Source organism: Peromyscus californicus, unplaced genomic scaffold (assembly GCF_007827085.1).
Source record: "Peromyscus californicus insignis strain IS unplaced genomic scaffold, ASM782708v3 Scaffold_1__1_contigs__length_55948999, whole genome shotgun sequence".
Taxonomy (NCBI): Eukaryota; Metazoa; Chordata; class Mammalia; order Rodentia; family Cricetidae; genus Peromyscus; species Peromyscus californicus.
In genome coordinates, this window is record NW_026294492.1 from 5,651,467 (window position 1) to 5,668,162 (window position 16,696).

At 42.4% G+C, this 16,696-nt stretch overlaps 1 protein-coding gene across 13 annotated transcripts in view; it reads right to left on the reverse strand.

Annotated features, from left to right (window-relative positions):
• Kidins220 (kinase D interacting substrate 220) overlaps positions 1-16,696 on the reverse strand; it is an 87,967-nt gene that overhangs the window by 62,805 nt on the left and 8,466 nt on the right. For 9 of the 13 annotated variants that reach the window (XR_008220102.1, XR_008220101.1, XM_052745795.1 and 6 more), the window contains exons 3-10: positions 13,308-13,406; positions 10,968-11,066; positions 9,695-9,793; positions 8,931-9,032; positions 6,140-6,238; positions 3,420-3,617; positions 1,373-1,471; positions 18-116 (exon numbers count right to left, since the gene is read on the reverse strand). Coding sequence is in view for 11 of the 13 variants with exons in the window: in XM_052745795.1 (XP_052601755.1) it covers positions 18-116; positions 1,373-1,471; positions 3,420-3,617; positions 6,140-6,238; positions 8,931-9,032; positions 9,695-9,793; positions 10,968-11,066; positions 13,308-13,406 (894 nt within the window). In the remaining 2 variants the exon portion in view is untranslated. The remainder of the gene's footprint in view (positions 1-17; positions 117-1,372; positions 1,472-3,419; positions 3,618-6,139; positions 6,239-8,930; positions 9,033-9,694; positions 9,794-10,967; positions 11,067-13,307; positions 13,407-16,696) is intronic. The other 4 variants (XM_052745793.1, XM_052745790.1, XM_052745787.1 and 1 more) reach the window with 1 other exon arrangement.

Below are 16,696 nucleotides of genomic sequence, written 5' to 3' on the forward strand. Positions count from 1 at the left end.
CACAATGCTGTCTGTACCTTTGTGCATATTTCCGTATCAGGACTGCACTGCAGAATGTCCCTCACCATGGTTGCGTTTCCCTTTTCCACAGCCCAATACAAGGCAGTCTTATTGTCCTGTATAATGAAAGGAAGTCCCGTAAGAAGCAGTATTAAAACCTGTCCTTTATGAATGTAAAGAGGTGGGAAGTATTATCGATCTACATGATTTCTAGGATTTACTTTTGAGACATTCCTTATGAAAGGCTCCTAGGGAGACTTAGCATTACGTAAGTAAAAAGTAGCAAGCCACAGAGCTGATAAGTTGTGCTTGTTTTGTCTTCGTGCTGTGGAGGTGGCACCCAGGGCCACACATTCTAAGCAGGCACTAGATCCCCGTGCCACATTCACAGCCCTAAAATACACTTGTGTAATGCAATCAGACTTGAGGAATATAAAACAGGTTAGAAGTCACCAAAACCTGAACTCTGCTATTTTGGATAAGCCATTATTAAACATGCTGACCCAGGTAATTCCATCTACAACTCCAGACAATATATCTGTCCAAATCTTCTGAAGACAGTCAGTAGGAATGGATTCCTTACAAACACAGGTGTTATTATTTGTAGCTTTCTTAACCTAGACCACTGGTACCCTATACTGTCTCGAATAGATCCTTCAGCAACCTATCTGGCTCCTTTGATTCGCACAGATCTGGAAAGCAGAGCTAGAGAACGTCAATTAACACAGATTAAAAGTAGGTGCACAAGGCTGACAGAGTAACCAGTGGCCTGAAACAGGTGATCTAGGACCATCCATTAGTGAAAATCTGCCTGTAGCTGCCACACCACGTTCCCTATGTCAATATGTCCCTAGACAGTTCCCAGCCTAACCAATGTGCACGAGCTGCCCAGCTCTTAGTGTGCCACCCACACATCTCCAGCACACTTCTCTTTTATCCCATCTCTCTTTCATCCCACCGTCAGCGACAGGCTGATTTTCTGTGTGGAAAGCTCAGAGACCAGAAGAGGGTGTCAGATCCCTTGGAGCCAGAGTAAAGGCAAATTGTGAGCCACGCGGCATGGGTGCAGGAAGTGAACCCCAGTGCCCTCTGAGAGCAGCAAGCACCCTAACCAGTAAACCACCCCAGCCTCTTGTTTTATTTTCTGAGGCAGGTTTTCACTACACAGCCTAGACTGGTGTGGAACTTTTTTTACTTGTATCTGAATTTAAGCGGACATTAATTCGGGAACTTTAGTGTCAATAAACATAAAAACAACTGTACCACACATCCAATGCCTTAGGACATACATTATTTCCACAGAAAGTAGGAGGAGAGACATCCTGACACTTGACACATGCGTTCACGGTCCCCGCAGTCTGAGCGCACATACCTGCCCTCTGATGTCTATATCAGCGTATTTTTGGAGGAGTGCTCGAACAATCTCAATGTGACCACCTCTAACAGCGCCAATCAGTACAGTGTCCCCACTCTACAAGGACAAACACAAGGTCCATTAGTAAACAAATAAACATAGTTCTGAAATTAAGGCTGCTCATTTATTAGTAAAATAGATTTGTTCTACAAACCTCTTTGAAAAAGAGAATCACTATCTGATATTAGCAACCCTCTGAGTAAGAAAGAGAGGACATTGGTCCTTAGAATAAGGACTCGTGAAATCCCATGATGGAAACTTCAAAAGACAAAGTACTCAGATGGAATCTAGTCTCTGAAGACAATTTCCCGTCACACATGTAATTGGAATCACAGGACACTGGCTGGCAGTTTGGATGTTACATAATAAATCCCCTTCAAGTACTTCACGTCAATAGAGCAACAGGTTCTAAATGGGGAGTGCAGAGCTAGCATGCTGTTGTGGTTCCCAGGCCAGTGTCTGTGGACACAGCCAGGGGGCAGTCACAGGAAGAGCATACAAACTACTTCATCCTCCTGTACAAGAACTGAACCAAGTTAAATACCTCACAGCACACTTCCTCAGAGGACATACAACCAGCAGCAGCCATTTTGAATCAAGGCTTCCCACTACTTCAAACGCTCATTTTTGCCATGGGCTCAAGTATCTTATTATTTCATTGCTAAACGGTAGATCAGTTGTAGACTTTTGTGTTAAGTAAGCCCATGAGCTGCTGCCTGCTTTGGTTCTGAGGGCCCCAGTGTGCTGCGAGTCAACTATTCCTTGAGGGGTATATGTTTAGCACTGTGGTGTAGGATATTTGCTGCCCGCTAACAGCTTAAACAAACCCAAGGCAGACCAGTTCTAGTTACGAATGTAAGCATCAGTGTGGGTGAGAACCAGTGAATCCCTGTTTCAGTGTGCCAGGCACCATTCTAGGCACTGGAACCAAGACAGGCAAAGTCCCCAACTCCCAGAAATTTAGTCTAACAAAGAAAGACAGCATACAATAAAATACATAAACCAAGACAAACACTATACAAATAGAATAGCATATCTGATCAAAAATAACTGGTAGCCCCTCTGGACAGGATAGCTAAGATGACCTTCGGGACTAGGTAGATGTGAGCAGAGGTGTAACGACAAACAGGAGCATTCTCGAGTGAGAGCACAGCACGTGCACATGGCCCTTCCCCATTTCCCCACAGCAGGACCAGAGCAGCATGGCCAAGGAAGAGAAGGCACTTAACAAGACTGCACCCTCCTAAATGCGGGAGTGTGACACAAATGAGGACAAGGACTCAAGTAAGGACAGTGGCACACAGGGTCTGTAAACTAAAAATGTAGTATGTATCCAAAGTGCAAGAGAAAGCCTTGGATGGCTTCAACACAGGAGCACATGTATTCAACAGCATGCGGACATAAAGCAGAGGTAACAGAGGAGTATGGAACATGCATGCATTCAACAGCATGCAGACATAGAGCAGAGGCAACAGAGGAGTCTGTTATGATTTGTTTTAATAAAAGGGAGGGTAAGTTTTCTGTGAGTCAACAGAACTGCGTGGGCAGGCAAAGGGAAGGTAAAGCAGCAGTGGGTAGTAACACCATTCGCTGAGATGCAGAAAACAGAGGGAAAACGGCTTGAGTTATTTAAAAAACAAAAACAACCCCACTTCCATTTCATTTAAACACAAGTTTTAAAAGCTTACTAACTATTCATTCAAGTGGAGAGTTCTTCAGGAAAGAAGTCAGGCAAGAGAAAAAAACTTAAGTATAAGGTAGTATTTAAGTCCTGGGACAATGAATAACACCAGCTGTGAAAAACACCTACAAAGATATTCATCTAAGAGAGTTACAAATTAACCATATGTGTGACAGTCACAGCAACAAAATTATTTGACAAAAATAAACGAGAACATTCTTTAACAAGACTGGAAAATTTAATTTATTAGTTTCAAAGGTAGAAATAAAAGTTCTCGTAAAACAAGCCCATGTCCTATGTGAAGACTCTTGATGACAGTCCTACCCTGTCAGGTATGTTCACGTACGTCCCAGCGTCCAGCAGGTCCTGTACAATCTCTATATGTCCCTCCTTGGATGCAATCATCAAAGCTGTATTTCCGTCCTTATCAGTCAGGTTTACATTTGGATTCCTCTTCAAAATCTCTTTCACTGACTCTGTGTAGCCGCCTTTCACTGCCACAATGAGTGCAGTCATCGAATTCTTAAAAGAAAAACAAAGAAGTTAGGATGTTCTAGAACACGTATTCTATATACCATAATCAGAAAACTATTTTCAACTGTTAACAGTTGGGGGGCCGGTGAGGTGCTCTTCCAGAGGACCAGAGCTTGATTCCCAGCACCCACACTGGGTGACTCACAACCACCTGTCACTCCAGCTCCAGGGAATCTGATGCCCTCTTCTGGCCTCTGCAGGCACTAACTCACATGTGTATTATCCACAGGCAAACACAGGCACATACACATAGTTTTAAAATTATAAATCAAATTTTAACAGTTGGTGGTGCTGGCCTATAATCCAGGGCCTTGAGCATGCTAGGTAAGGGCTCTACCACTATTATGACCTCAATGGTCCTTAGACCCCATGTGGTGGAAGGAGAGAACCAATTCTCATAAGCTGTCCTCTGAACACCCTTCCAATAAATAAATACACAAATGTATTAAATTTTTAAAAGTTACTTCTGACAAAATGCCAATATAAATAACCAGACCTATTCCAAAAGTGGCAGGAGGCATGTGTTCAGGTTTCAAAGAAATCGCTCTTTACATTTTGTTGTTGTGCATGTGCGTAGGCATATGTATACGTGGATACATGGAGGTCAAGTCATGGGAGTTCATTTTCTCTTTGCACCACCTGGATCCCAAGGACAGAACTCAGGTCACCAGGCTCAGCAGCAAGCACTGAGCCACTGAGCCATCCCATGTTTCCAGTTTTCAAAGACATATGGCTTCTGTTGAGTCATCCGACTATCCTGAGGTTCAGTTCTTTCAGTGATAATGGACTCACTCACAGGAAACAAACCCTTTCACAGAGGTAACCAAGTTGAAAGAAGGACTCAAAATTCAACACTTTTCAATTTAAATACTCCAAAGTAAAACGGATCAGACTTGAAACTAAGAGTTTTTTATAATAAAATGTTTAGGAAAAACTACAAATGAATTAAGAGCTAGAGCATATCTCAATTAAAGTTTAATAAGCGATCTTCAACAGTACTAAAAAGCCTGTTAACATATTCTAAGTAGTCATTTAAAATACCAGACACCTTCCTCACATATTAAAACAGAATTGAGCCGGGCAGTGGTGGTGCACGCCTTTAATCCCAGGACTTGGGAGGCAGAGGCAGGCGGATCTCTGTGAGTTCGAGGCCAGCCTGGACTACAGAGTGAGTACCAGGAAAGGCGCAAAGCTACACAGAGAAACCCTGTCTCAAAAAACCAAAAAAAAAAAACAGAATTGGTCAGCATCAAATTATCACAATAGCAAGCCGCTCATCTATTTGATAACTCGGGAGAGAGGCCAGTGGACCGGGAACCTGCTGTGGCTCCAGCCCGATGAACAGTGCCTTGAAGGCCATCATGGAAGAGAGGACATACTAGATTCGACTGCTCTAGGAAATGCAGCATGAGCTACAAAGTTTAACTTGGCTGCAGGTGTCCCGAGAGTTGACGTTACCTCCTCTCACACTCCATCATGAGCTGTCTCACATAATACGCTAATTACACAAGTAGCAGTCCTCGGTACTTTAAAAGTGCTTGCAGCACACAAATATTAGTTCCTGAAACATTCTTAGAACTGCTAAAAAAGCTATTTGTCAGGCTCCTCATGGCTCTCTAACACTCTTGGCATTGATGAGGTACACAGCTGGTGCTCAATAATGAATTAATAGCCAGGCGGTGATGACGTACACCTTTAATCCCAACACTCAGGAGGCAGAGCCAGGCAGATCTCTGTGAGTTCGAGGCCAGCCTGGTCTACAGAGCGAGATCCAGGACAGGTACCAAAACTACACAGAGAAACTCAGTCTCAAAAAAGAATTAATAACTGACTGACTCAACCAATTTTTAACCTTAACAGTTTACATGTCTGTCATCCTTACCCTGTTTATGAGACAGGAACAATACCTTACAGGACAGATCCCACAGAGTCTAATGTCACTTTAAGAAAAAGCATTTTAATAGAGCATGATGTTTCCCTGTAATTACAATTAAAAACCAGCTTGGCACAGTGGCACATGCCTTTTGTACTAGCTCGTGAGGCACAGGCAGGAAGTTCTCTCTGAGTTCCAGCCAGTCAGAGTACATAATGAGACTATCTCAAAAAAAAATTTTAACATTAAAAAAGGAAAAAAAAAAAAAGGAGGGGGGAAGAAAAACTACTTGACCTGAAGAATTTTTCAGTTTATAAGATTACTGAAAATTATTCTTCATGGTTTTAGTTTCCCAAAATTCATGTACATTATCAACAGACCTCAAAAGCAAATATGTATTATGTTTTTCTATCATAACATACTTCTTTCCAAAGTTCATATCACTTAAGAAATCCCAGAACTTGGCAACAAAGGCAGGAAAGCCTGGACTACATGGTGAAGTCCTATCTCAACACTAAAAACAAAAACATCATTTAAGAACTCCAGGGAATTTTTTCTAGGCTTGTACTAGCTTACATTATTCCCTTAAAGCAAACACTCCCTCTATTAGAAGAGCTAGGAGAGGAGAGATACTTACAGCTCCTTCTTGATCGACATCAGCTCCCATGGCCAACAAATGCTTCACACATTCCAAATGACCCTTTCGGGCAGCCCACACCAAAGGGGTTGTTCCATACTGTTAAAGGAAGGCAAGGAATTAAAAATTACTTTCAGACACATACTAAAAGAAAGCAGCAGGTAATGAAGTTATATTTTCAGTATTCTTAATCAAGTATTTATATGAGTCATAATTTCAGTCCTAGACAAGAATCTATGTCCCTCATCCTTTTGTCCTGAGTCGTTAGTCATTTTTGTATGAAATGTCTTTTAATCAACTTTATTTAACTTTTCTAATCAAGATAATCCTTCCACCATAGTCATTCAGTCCCTAATTTTTAATAGGCATTCACTGCTTCCTATATTTTATGTGAAGTCTACTAGTCTAAAGTTAGCATCAAGTGTCAAGCACAGCTCAGACAACCTCACATAGTCAATGCACTTAAGTCTTTATCACAGAGTAAGCCTGTTCACAGTATCACATTTTCATACGTGAAAGTGAGGCCCAAATGGGGTCAAAGCAACCAAGTTATCAAGAGGTAGGAAAAGCTGGGAGGTAGTGACGCACATCTTTAATCCCAGGACTTGGGCGGCAGAGGCAGGTGGATTTCTGAGTTCAAAGCCAGACTGGTCTACAGAGGAGTTCCAGGACAGCCAGGGTTTTTAAACTGAGAAACCCTGTCTCAACAAACAAAGAGGTAGAAAAATACCCATGGAACCACCAAGCTTTCAGATCTGCACTCTTAACCATAACCCCACATCAATTTTTCTCCTTGACTACTGCAGCCCAGAACTGTTCAGAAGCACCTTTTATGGAACATGATCAGAAAGCACCACAAACTAACAGACATGAAAGCATTGCTATCCAATCAAGAGATGTGAATATCTCAAGTGCCCTTTATGTACGTGAAAACCTGAACATGGTTGTAAACATTCAATAAACCCTGACAGCCTGTCCAATAGTGCTTAAAAAACTGTTATTCCACACAGCCAATACATTAAGAAACCACAAGTCTGTATGACTGTAAGTGCGTAAAATGTGGCTAGTGCAACTTAATTTTAAATTAAATCTAAACAGCTCTATGTGGCTATTCTCTATGAATGACCCATTGTCGTTCCCTTGCAACCACACTCTTGGGAACTGAGTCCCTGAGAGCTGCTGATAGATGGGTCTTTGTGGCAGACAAACAAGGATGTGAGTACAGCAGATGGCAACAGAAGCCTACCAAGAGAAGGAGGGGTGTGGGGAGAACAGGCTGAGAGAGATGGGTAAGGGATGCAGGATAAACACTCCAATTTCATTCCCACATCTGTAGTGTCCCCCGTCTCCTGCCTTGTAGGTAACATGTTGTCTGAAGCACCTTCTCTAACCCCACAACACAATGTCCTAGCCATCCTTAAGGATAAGAGACTCATCAAGACGTCCTTACTTCTAGGACTCAGATGTCAGTTCTCATCCTTGAGCACCCACTGCATTTGTTACCTTCTGGGAGAAGGCGATGCAAGAGGATATGCTCCCAAGTCTGTTCTTTCTCTTCGCCATCACACCGGCCAGCTCACGCTGACCCTAAGGAGCAGACAATCTCAATGATGTCTTTACAAAGGACTCTTGCTATCTGGTAGGAACTTCCTCAACTTGCTTCCTGTCTACTCCACAATGGCTCTTCAGTTAGTGCTCAGCCACCTCAATAAATCTCTTATCCTTTTCAAGTTCAAATCCTGATCTTTCCCCCTAACTAGATTCCTTTCATGTACATGTTTCCCACAGTCTCAGCACATAATCCAGGCAAGCCTTTGACAAGTGATCCTCCCAAGGGCCAGATCTATCTCTCTCTTTTTCATCAAGACATTACTCAACTGTTTCCTCTCCTATCACATCCTCTCCTCCTGCTCCTCCCTTCCTCTTAGGTCTTGGTTCAAGTCCTGACAGTTTAGGCTTTCCTTGCCTAACCAACTGTCTTGGTGGTCTTGTGTGTCACCTCGACCCAAGCTATAGAGTCATCAGCAGAAGGAGCCTCTGCTGAGGAAGGGCCTCCACAAGTCCAGCTGGAGGGCATTTTCTCATTCAGTGATTGATGGAGAGGGCCCAGTCCATTGTAGGTGGTGCCACCCCACACACCCACAGGCTGCTGGTCCTGAGTTCTGTAAGAAAGCAGACTGAACAAGCCATTGGGAGCAAGCCAGTAAGCAGCACCCCTTCATGGCCTCTACATCAGCTCCTGCCTCCAGGTTCCTGTCCTGTGAGAGATCATGTCCTGACTTCCCTCAATGATGGACTACAATGTGGATGTGTAAGCCCAATAAACCCTTTCCTCCCCAACTTGCTCTTTGGTCATGGTGCTTCATCACAGCAATAGAAACCCTAACTAAGACACCAATTTTCACAGCAGCCTTCCCTCTTAGAGCCCATCATTACCCTTTCTTCCACACCACAAATGTAACTTCAACCATTATTTCCAATCATCACACCACCAGCTTTAGAACTCTAAGCATGAGAAAGAGAACCAAACTTGAATTTTAAGATCATTTTCACACAAACAAAACAGGCAAGATTGAAAGTAGAAAGAAGAGTTATAAAAGAAAACGTCAAACGATGAAGACTTAAGTTCATTATCCCTGTCTTTTTAATGAATTTAATGTAATACACATCAAGGGAACACTTACTCTATAACACAAATAGAGGACCCATCTACAAGTTGTGCATCTATAAAAAGGTTAGATCACAAAAAGAAGATACATCAGAGAGGCTTATACCACGGACTGTAACTCACCTTATCAGAGCAGTTGACCTTCGCCCCATTCTGCAGCAGAAGATGTACTATGTCAGCATGGCCTCTGCCTGCTGCCCAAATGATTGGGTAAACACTGTACTGCTGGGATACACAGGTACACATGAGGATGGAGGAAGAAGAGAGTCTTTTAGACGGGCATTTGCAACACAAATTTACTAAGTAAATACCAGCAGAATTAACACAAAGTAATGTTTTTTTAATCAAGTTAGAGACCATCCTCCATTTTAAAAACACAAATACTCTAATAGATAATTAAAACTAAGATGTGTTAAGCCTTAAATAAGCACGTTATCAACACATTTATTTTTGCAGTTAACATATTTATTGTGATTAGCCAATAGGCAAGATTAATAAGCAGAATAAGAAGTAAAAAGCATGTACAGAAATGTATAAAATGTACAGAAAAGTAGAATGTATAGAAAAATGGTATGGCTTCTTGGTAAATGCTTTTTCAAAAAACCCCGAGAAAGGATGCACTCACAGTAAGACAAAAAGGAATTCACAACTTCCTTTTGAAATGCTACACAATTACGGTTCACATTTGAGTTCAAAGACTTGCTTTTTCACTGGAAAAACTAAGAAAAGACAGTGTATAAAATTCTCATTGGGTCTTACAATGGCATTCTATATGATATCCAGTATTATCTAAAAAATCTCTACCCACTATGAAATATAAAAGCCTGCAGCATTCTGTAAGAAAACTTGCCATTTACATTACAAATTTACTTTTTGTTAATGCTTACCAAACCAGTGACACTTGGGTTGGCACCTTGAGAAAGAAGCAACTGGACAACATCAGTCCTGCCTTTGTAGCACGCCCACATGAGAGCTGTCCATCCCCCCTAAAAGGACAAAAAGCGGTGTGTGAAACAGTATCATACACAAGCAAGGAACGCCTTTAATCAGGTCCTCTACGTACATCTTTGTAACACCATTGTTTTATGAAGATAATGGTCTTAAATCCTCAAGCTCCTCAGAAATATACAACAGAACATGAACTGAATAAGATCTGCTGAGTCTACAAGTGATCACTGCAAAGTTTGTGGAGTGCATGTCACTGAGCTAGAGTCCTTCTGGCTGCTCAGAGCCAGAGTGCCCAGGGAGCAAGGAGGAGCAGGGGAGGGGCTGCTCACAGCCAGAGTGCCCAGAAGTAGGCAGGGACCTAATATGTGGGGGCATTTCACATCCAAACTAAGCACAGAAGTATCTTCCTAGATTTGAGAGCGTAGGACCATGGAAGTAAAGCCCTTGTGTGACACAATATACTACGAAGAGAAAGAAAGCTGCAGTGTCTTTAAAACTTAAGGCACAGGTACTTCATTCAGCCCATCAGCAAGTAAGGTATGCTACATATGCCAAGGCGGAGGACTTCCTTCCCTGCTTGCTTGTATGTTAAAACTGACTTCTTAAAAGGTTAAACATCTTACAGAATAAGACAGAAATGACCCCTTTTCTCACTTTCATGCCTTTCCCAGATCATGACCCAACAGGAGGTACATGACTACTATGGCCACGTCCTGTGAGGACTGTAGCATTCCTGGACAGCAGCAAGGAGAGATCACATTTATTATATATATATAAACATTCCAAAGACTATAACTTACCCAAAACATTTTAAACTATCCAATGTACCTTTTAAAGTTTGATCCAAATGAAGTAATTTTTTTTAAAGTACTAAGTTATGACCTGTCAAAGAATGAGCTGAGAACTTTTAATTCTTCAGGAAGCTGGTGATGACTATTCTAAACAGGAGACACTAGAAGGCCAGCATTTAAAACATTCTTGAGTCATTCCAACATCCAGCCCCAAGTTGTAAACAAAAAGCCCCTATCTTAAAAATAAAGTACAGATTGGGGGTTGGGGATTTAGCTCAGTGGTAGAGCGCTTGCCTAGCAAGCGCAAGGCCCTGGGTTCGGTCCTCAGCTCCAGGATAAAGTACAGACAAGGTTTCCTGTGTCTCCACCACTGTTGGTGACTCTCAGCTAACTAATGCCGCTCTGCAGAAAACACACGTACCATGTCACGGTGCTCCAGGTTGGCCCCACACTTCAGCAGCTCCTCCACAATGTGGATGTGCCCCTCTTTAGATGCAGATATAAGTGCTGTCCAGTTATCCTTGAAAAATATTCAAATTGGCACATTTCAAAAAAAGAAACAACATTGCAAAGTGAGGGATACGCTTGAATTTACATGCCAAAAGAGTGTTCAAACTGACATAACGTGAGCCATGCTAAGCCTCCATGGAACAATGAGGAGCTGTCTCTAAGGCTTTACCTGCCTGCTGAAGGGGTTAAGCTCAACCACCCTCACAACTGAGTTTTGGTTTCAGTTCTCTGAGAAGGACAAAACAGGTGTCTCTCCCACAAAGGGCCATTTATCCACAATGTCCTTGTATTCAAGGACGAGGCCTGAGCCAGCCTCACAAGGTCTCAAGGACAAATCAGCAGCTCCTTCTGAGTCACATCCAAACTTGCCCAAGCTTGTGCAAGCATGTCCAAAAATGATAAGAATAAAGCTCAGCCAATTAAAAGTATACTAGTGTAACTGCTGCTTGTTTAACCAATAATGTATGAGATGACCTAAAACTCCACTTAGCTGTGCTTCAAAGGAGCCTACACGCTCCTCTCAGGGTCGTCGCCATGTTGTACAGGTGAACGACCCCACAAAGGCTGAAATATTAATAAACGCTCTTTGCTGCTACATGCTATTTGAATCTGGGGTCTCCTTCAGTGTTTCCTCCAACTGTACACTGCGTCAGGACTACCGCCTGCCTGTGTCAGGACTAACAGTTACAGAGAGCAGTGTCACGCGTGCTTGTTCCAGCTCCTTCCTGGACTGACCACCAACACCTCAAGGGCGATCCTACAGCTAGCAATTGTTACTCAAACTCAAGAGCCTGTAACTCAATGAGAGGACACATGCATACAGTATTAAAGTACAGCCACTGCAGGTGGGAGGTTAGAAACCTTGTGACAGGGGCTGGAGACATGGCTCAGCGGTTAAGAGCACTGGCTGCTCTTCTAAAGGTCCTGAGTTCAATTCCCAGCAACCACATGGTGGCTCATAACCTCCGTAATGAAGTCTGGTGCTCTCTTCTGGCCTACAGGAATACATGCAGGCAGAATACTGTATACATAATAAATAAATTTAACAAAAAAAAAAAAAAAGAAATCTTGTGACAAAGAAAACTATGATCTCCTGTTTTATAAATAAAAAACAGAATTGTCCTAATTTTTATTTAGACAGTGGTTCTCAACCTCTGGGTTGCAATCCCTTTGACAAACCTCTATCTCCAAAAATATTTACATTATGATTCATAACAGTAGCAAAATTACAGTTATAAAGTAGCAACCAAAATAAATTTGTGGTGGGGGGGGTCACCACAACATGAAGAATTGTATCAAAGGGCCACAGCATTAGAAAGATTGAGAACCACTGCTTTATAGGGAGTGAATTAATTCAAATGATCACACCAGGAATATAGTAACACATGCTTTTAATCTCAGCACTGGAGAGACAGAGGGAGGTCTACACAGTGAGACCCTGTCTCAAAAACAAAAAATTCAAATGGTCACTCAAAGCAAAAGAATGTGGCTGTGTGAACCCAAAGTAAGTCTAAAAATACCAGGATATCGAAAGGAAACAGAATGGTGATTCATCCCTCAGAAGAGTATCAGAAGGGATAATCATCAAACATAACACAGTCTGTAAGTTACAGCTGCAGAAAACGACTTCACAGCACAGCTCACACACAGAGATCGTCTGAAGACACTTGATTGTCCAGATAGGAGCTTCAGGTGCGCTATGTACAGAGGGAAAACATCAAGGAGCTGAAACACTTGGTTGCAAGCAAAAAATTCTCTCCTGATTAAAAAAAACAAAAGACAACATAGCACATAAGGCAAAGGTGAGATATATCTCAAAGCACGTTTAACAACGCTTGTTTGTTTGTTTGTTTGTTTAGAAGCAGAGTCTCACTATGGCGCCGTGACTAGCCTGGAATTCTCTATGTAGACCAGGTGGGCCTGGAACTCCGAGTCCCTCCTGCTTCTGCCTCCTGAGTGCTGGGACTGTGATTAAAGGCATAAAGTACCACTTCCAGCACCATCTTTTTGTTTGTTTTGTTTTTCGAGACAGGGTTTCTCTGTGTCGTTTTGGAGCCTGTCCTAGAACTCCCTCTGTAGCCCAGGCTGGCCTCGAACTCACAGAGATCCACCTGGCTCTGCCTCCTGAGTGCTGGGATTAAAGGCGTGTGCCACCACTGCCCGGCCCAAAGCACCACCTTTAGTCATCACCCCTGCACCACTTCCATGAACAGATCAGAGGAGGACTAAGGAGCAGCCCATGCATGCATACCAGATCTTCCAGGTTGCAGTTGGCTCCATTCTTAATCAGCTCTTTCACTATTTCCACATTGCCCTGTTCAGCAGCTATCATCAGGGGAGTCTGGCCGCACTAGAGACAAACAGGACGGAGAGTTTAGCAACATGATGTGCTCTCACTACAACACTGATAAGCACCACACTCACCTTTTCACCAAAGTGTTTAAAGCCCCAAATGTGTTTCCTGTATTTCTATAATTGATCAACAACTTTGAACTATAAGCTCAGTTTACTGATGATCTGAAAGTCATGAGCTGGTTAGGGTATATAGGTCAGTGATGGCACTTGCCTCAAATGTATATGGCTCTGCATTTAATCTTCAGAAAAATAAATACATTAAAGCCATTAGAAATGTAACTTCCCGAGACTGAAGAGGTGCCTCAGTGGTTAGGAGCACTGACTACTCTTCCAGAAGAACCAGATTCAGTTCCCAGCATCCACATGGCAATTATAGACATTACAATTGTCTATAATTCCAGTTCCAGGGGACTCAACACTCATGGCAAAACAACAATGCACATGAAATAAAAGTATACTAAAAAAAAAAAAAAAAAAAAAAGAAATGTAATTTTCCCACCATAATGTTAATAATCTGTTTTAGGCACTATGAGTTCATTCAGAAGCAGCAAATAAATACTACTATAAGGATAATGTAAGTAAAGAGTTAAACATAACTATTGGTTTAAACAAAGTGAAAAATAAAACACATAAACACAGGCATTCTTATAATGAGAGACATTAAATTATATGTGGTGGCCACATCACTCATTAGAGATTGAGGCGCCATGTATAACCATATTTTCCAAGTGGAAAAGTTTCTCATTTGAACATTAAATTTTATAATCAGCCATTCGAAAAAGCAATGTACAATATGACCTCACAGAAACTGGCAGCATGCACGAGACCTGCACAGGTTCAAGCCAGATGGGGGTCACCGAACTCAGAGAGTAAAGCAGACATAGCTCCTACCTCTAACTAAGAAGTTATCTGCAGCTGGTACCAGGGGGCAAAGGGAATACCAGTTCTGTGCAGTGTAGTGTCCCTGGGTCTACTGTCCACACTCCAGGCCATCGCCATATCCAGCTGGACAGCCCCATACCCAGCTGGATAGCCCCATACCCAGCTGAACAGCCCACACCCAGCTGGACAGCCCACACCCAGCTGGACAGCCCCATACCCAGCTGGACAGCCCACACCCAGCTGGACAGCCCCATACCCAGCTGGACAGCCCCATACCCAGCTGGACAGCCCACACCCAGCTGGACAGCCCCATACCCAGCTGGACTTGGCCAACACAAAAGTAACTCAATGATATTTGTGGACTTTTTGTTTATTTTGCTTTGGTTTTTTTTTTGTTTTTTTTTTTTTTTGTGGATCCGGTTGGCCTTTTGTCTGTTTGTCTTGATTTTTGCTTTTGTGGGATGTTTTGTTTCCTGTGGGTGTTTTTGTTTGTTTGTTTGCTATTTCTTAGTTGTTTTGAAAGAGAAAGAAAAAGAGTGAGAAAGAACATAAAGTTGAGTGGATAGGAAGGCAGAGAGGATCTGGGAAGAGATGAGAAAGGGGGAAAAACACAATCAAAAATACCGTATGAAAAAATGTAATTAAAAAATAAATTAAAAAAGCAATGTGCACATCACTATTTGTTAAGCAGATTAACTTAAAACATTTATGATTCTAAGTCATGATGGCAGACATCAATTACTATGCCACACATGCCTAAATCAGTTCTATTTTTTTTTTTTTTGGCATACTTCCTACAGTATCCCTCTCCTAATCTATCAAGTGTCATCCATACAACACAGAAGAAACTGAATCTGAGCCCTGAGGATGCATAAACTTGACATAACAGCCCTGGCTGTCCTGGAACCTGCTCTGTAATGAGGCTGGCCTTGAACTCAGAGATCCAGTTGCCTCTGCCTCCTAATTCTGGGATTAAAGGTGTGCACCACCACCACCCAGCTCAGTTTTATTAGATTCCTAAAGAGAGAAGAGTACCTTGTAAACTGAATCGTAAAGCCTATTATTTCTAGATTCTGCTACTTCCTGTTCAACCAAGGTAGCAACCACAGCTCTAGAGAAAGAAGCAATTTGCCATCAGGAGAACTTTATCCTTGCATTTGACAATGAGTCACAAAAGTGTCCTCCATATCTAGGCTTACATACTCCACAAACCACAAGCCTACTGCTTTCTAAACTCAAGAGGATGAAAAACCCACTCCCCTTCATTACTGTTTGAATGTATCCCTCAAAGTTCCTGTGCTGGAAACTCAATACAACATAATACTGAGTGGCAGGGACCTGAAGAGGCAAGTAGATGATGGGAGCACAGGCCTCCTGGATGGATCAGTGTCATACTGTGCCAGTGGGTTAGTTGCTGGAGCACTGCGATCCTAATAAAAGCAGAGTTTGGCTCCCTTCTGTCTCTCTCATTCCCTTTCACACGTCCTCTCTCACCCACAGGATGTCTTCTGCCATGTTGTGATGCAGCAAGAAGGCTCTCAGCAGATGCCAGCCCTTCATCTTAGACTTCCTGACCTCTATGAGAAGACATCACCCAGCCTGTGGAATTCCATTACAAATGCACACAAGCTGACTAAGACACCTCTCCTCCACTGCTCACCGTGATCGCAGGCCCAAGTACACCAAAGAAAACACAACACTCTACACCAACTGAACTTCTCCTCAAGGGGGTCCCCCTCTCAGCTCCCCCGGAGGCTACAATGCAAACCCGTCTGCAGTTCAATTACCTGTTCTTCTAATTCCCAGGATCTTGTTTCTACGTTGTTTGTATGTAAATCAGACCTACACAATCATTGCCCCTAAAGCAGTTATCTCTTAAATGACTATTGTCTTCTTCCAATAATTACAGTAAAAGCAAAACATTTTGAAATCCTCTCTTGAAATTCCTTCTAGAGTGTTTATAAACACACAACAAAATTCATCTCTTAAAGTCTTGTTTCATTTTCTTAGTCAGAATGTCCAGTCTCAATAAGACCTATCAACCAGGCCTACTCCACCCCAGGAAAGGTGACCTTGCTCTTTCCAAGAATCAAGACACCAAAGCTGCCGACTGCTTATGGAACTATTCATAAGCTGAGACTTATCTAGTTCATAAATAAAACAAAAGAGGCAAAGAACCCAGATACACAGGTTATAGTCAATTATATGCTAAACACACACATATATATTATTTTATTTCACTGATCTAATATTTAAGAATCCTTTTCAAGAATGGTGACCAAAGGCTGTGGAGACCTAAGTCAGAGCCCCAGGACCCACATGGTGGAAGGAGAGAACCTACTTCTGCAAGCTGTCTTAGGATTCCCAGTTGGGTAACATGGCGCGCGCGCACACGCGCGCGCG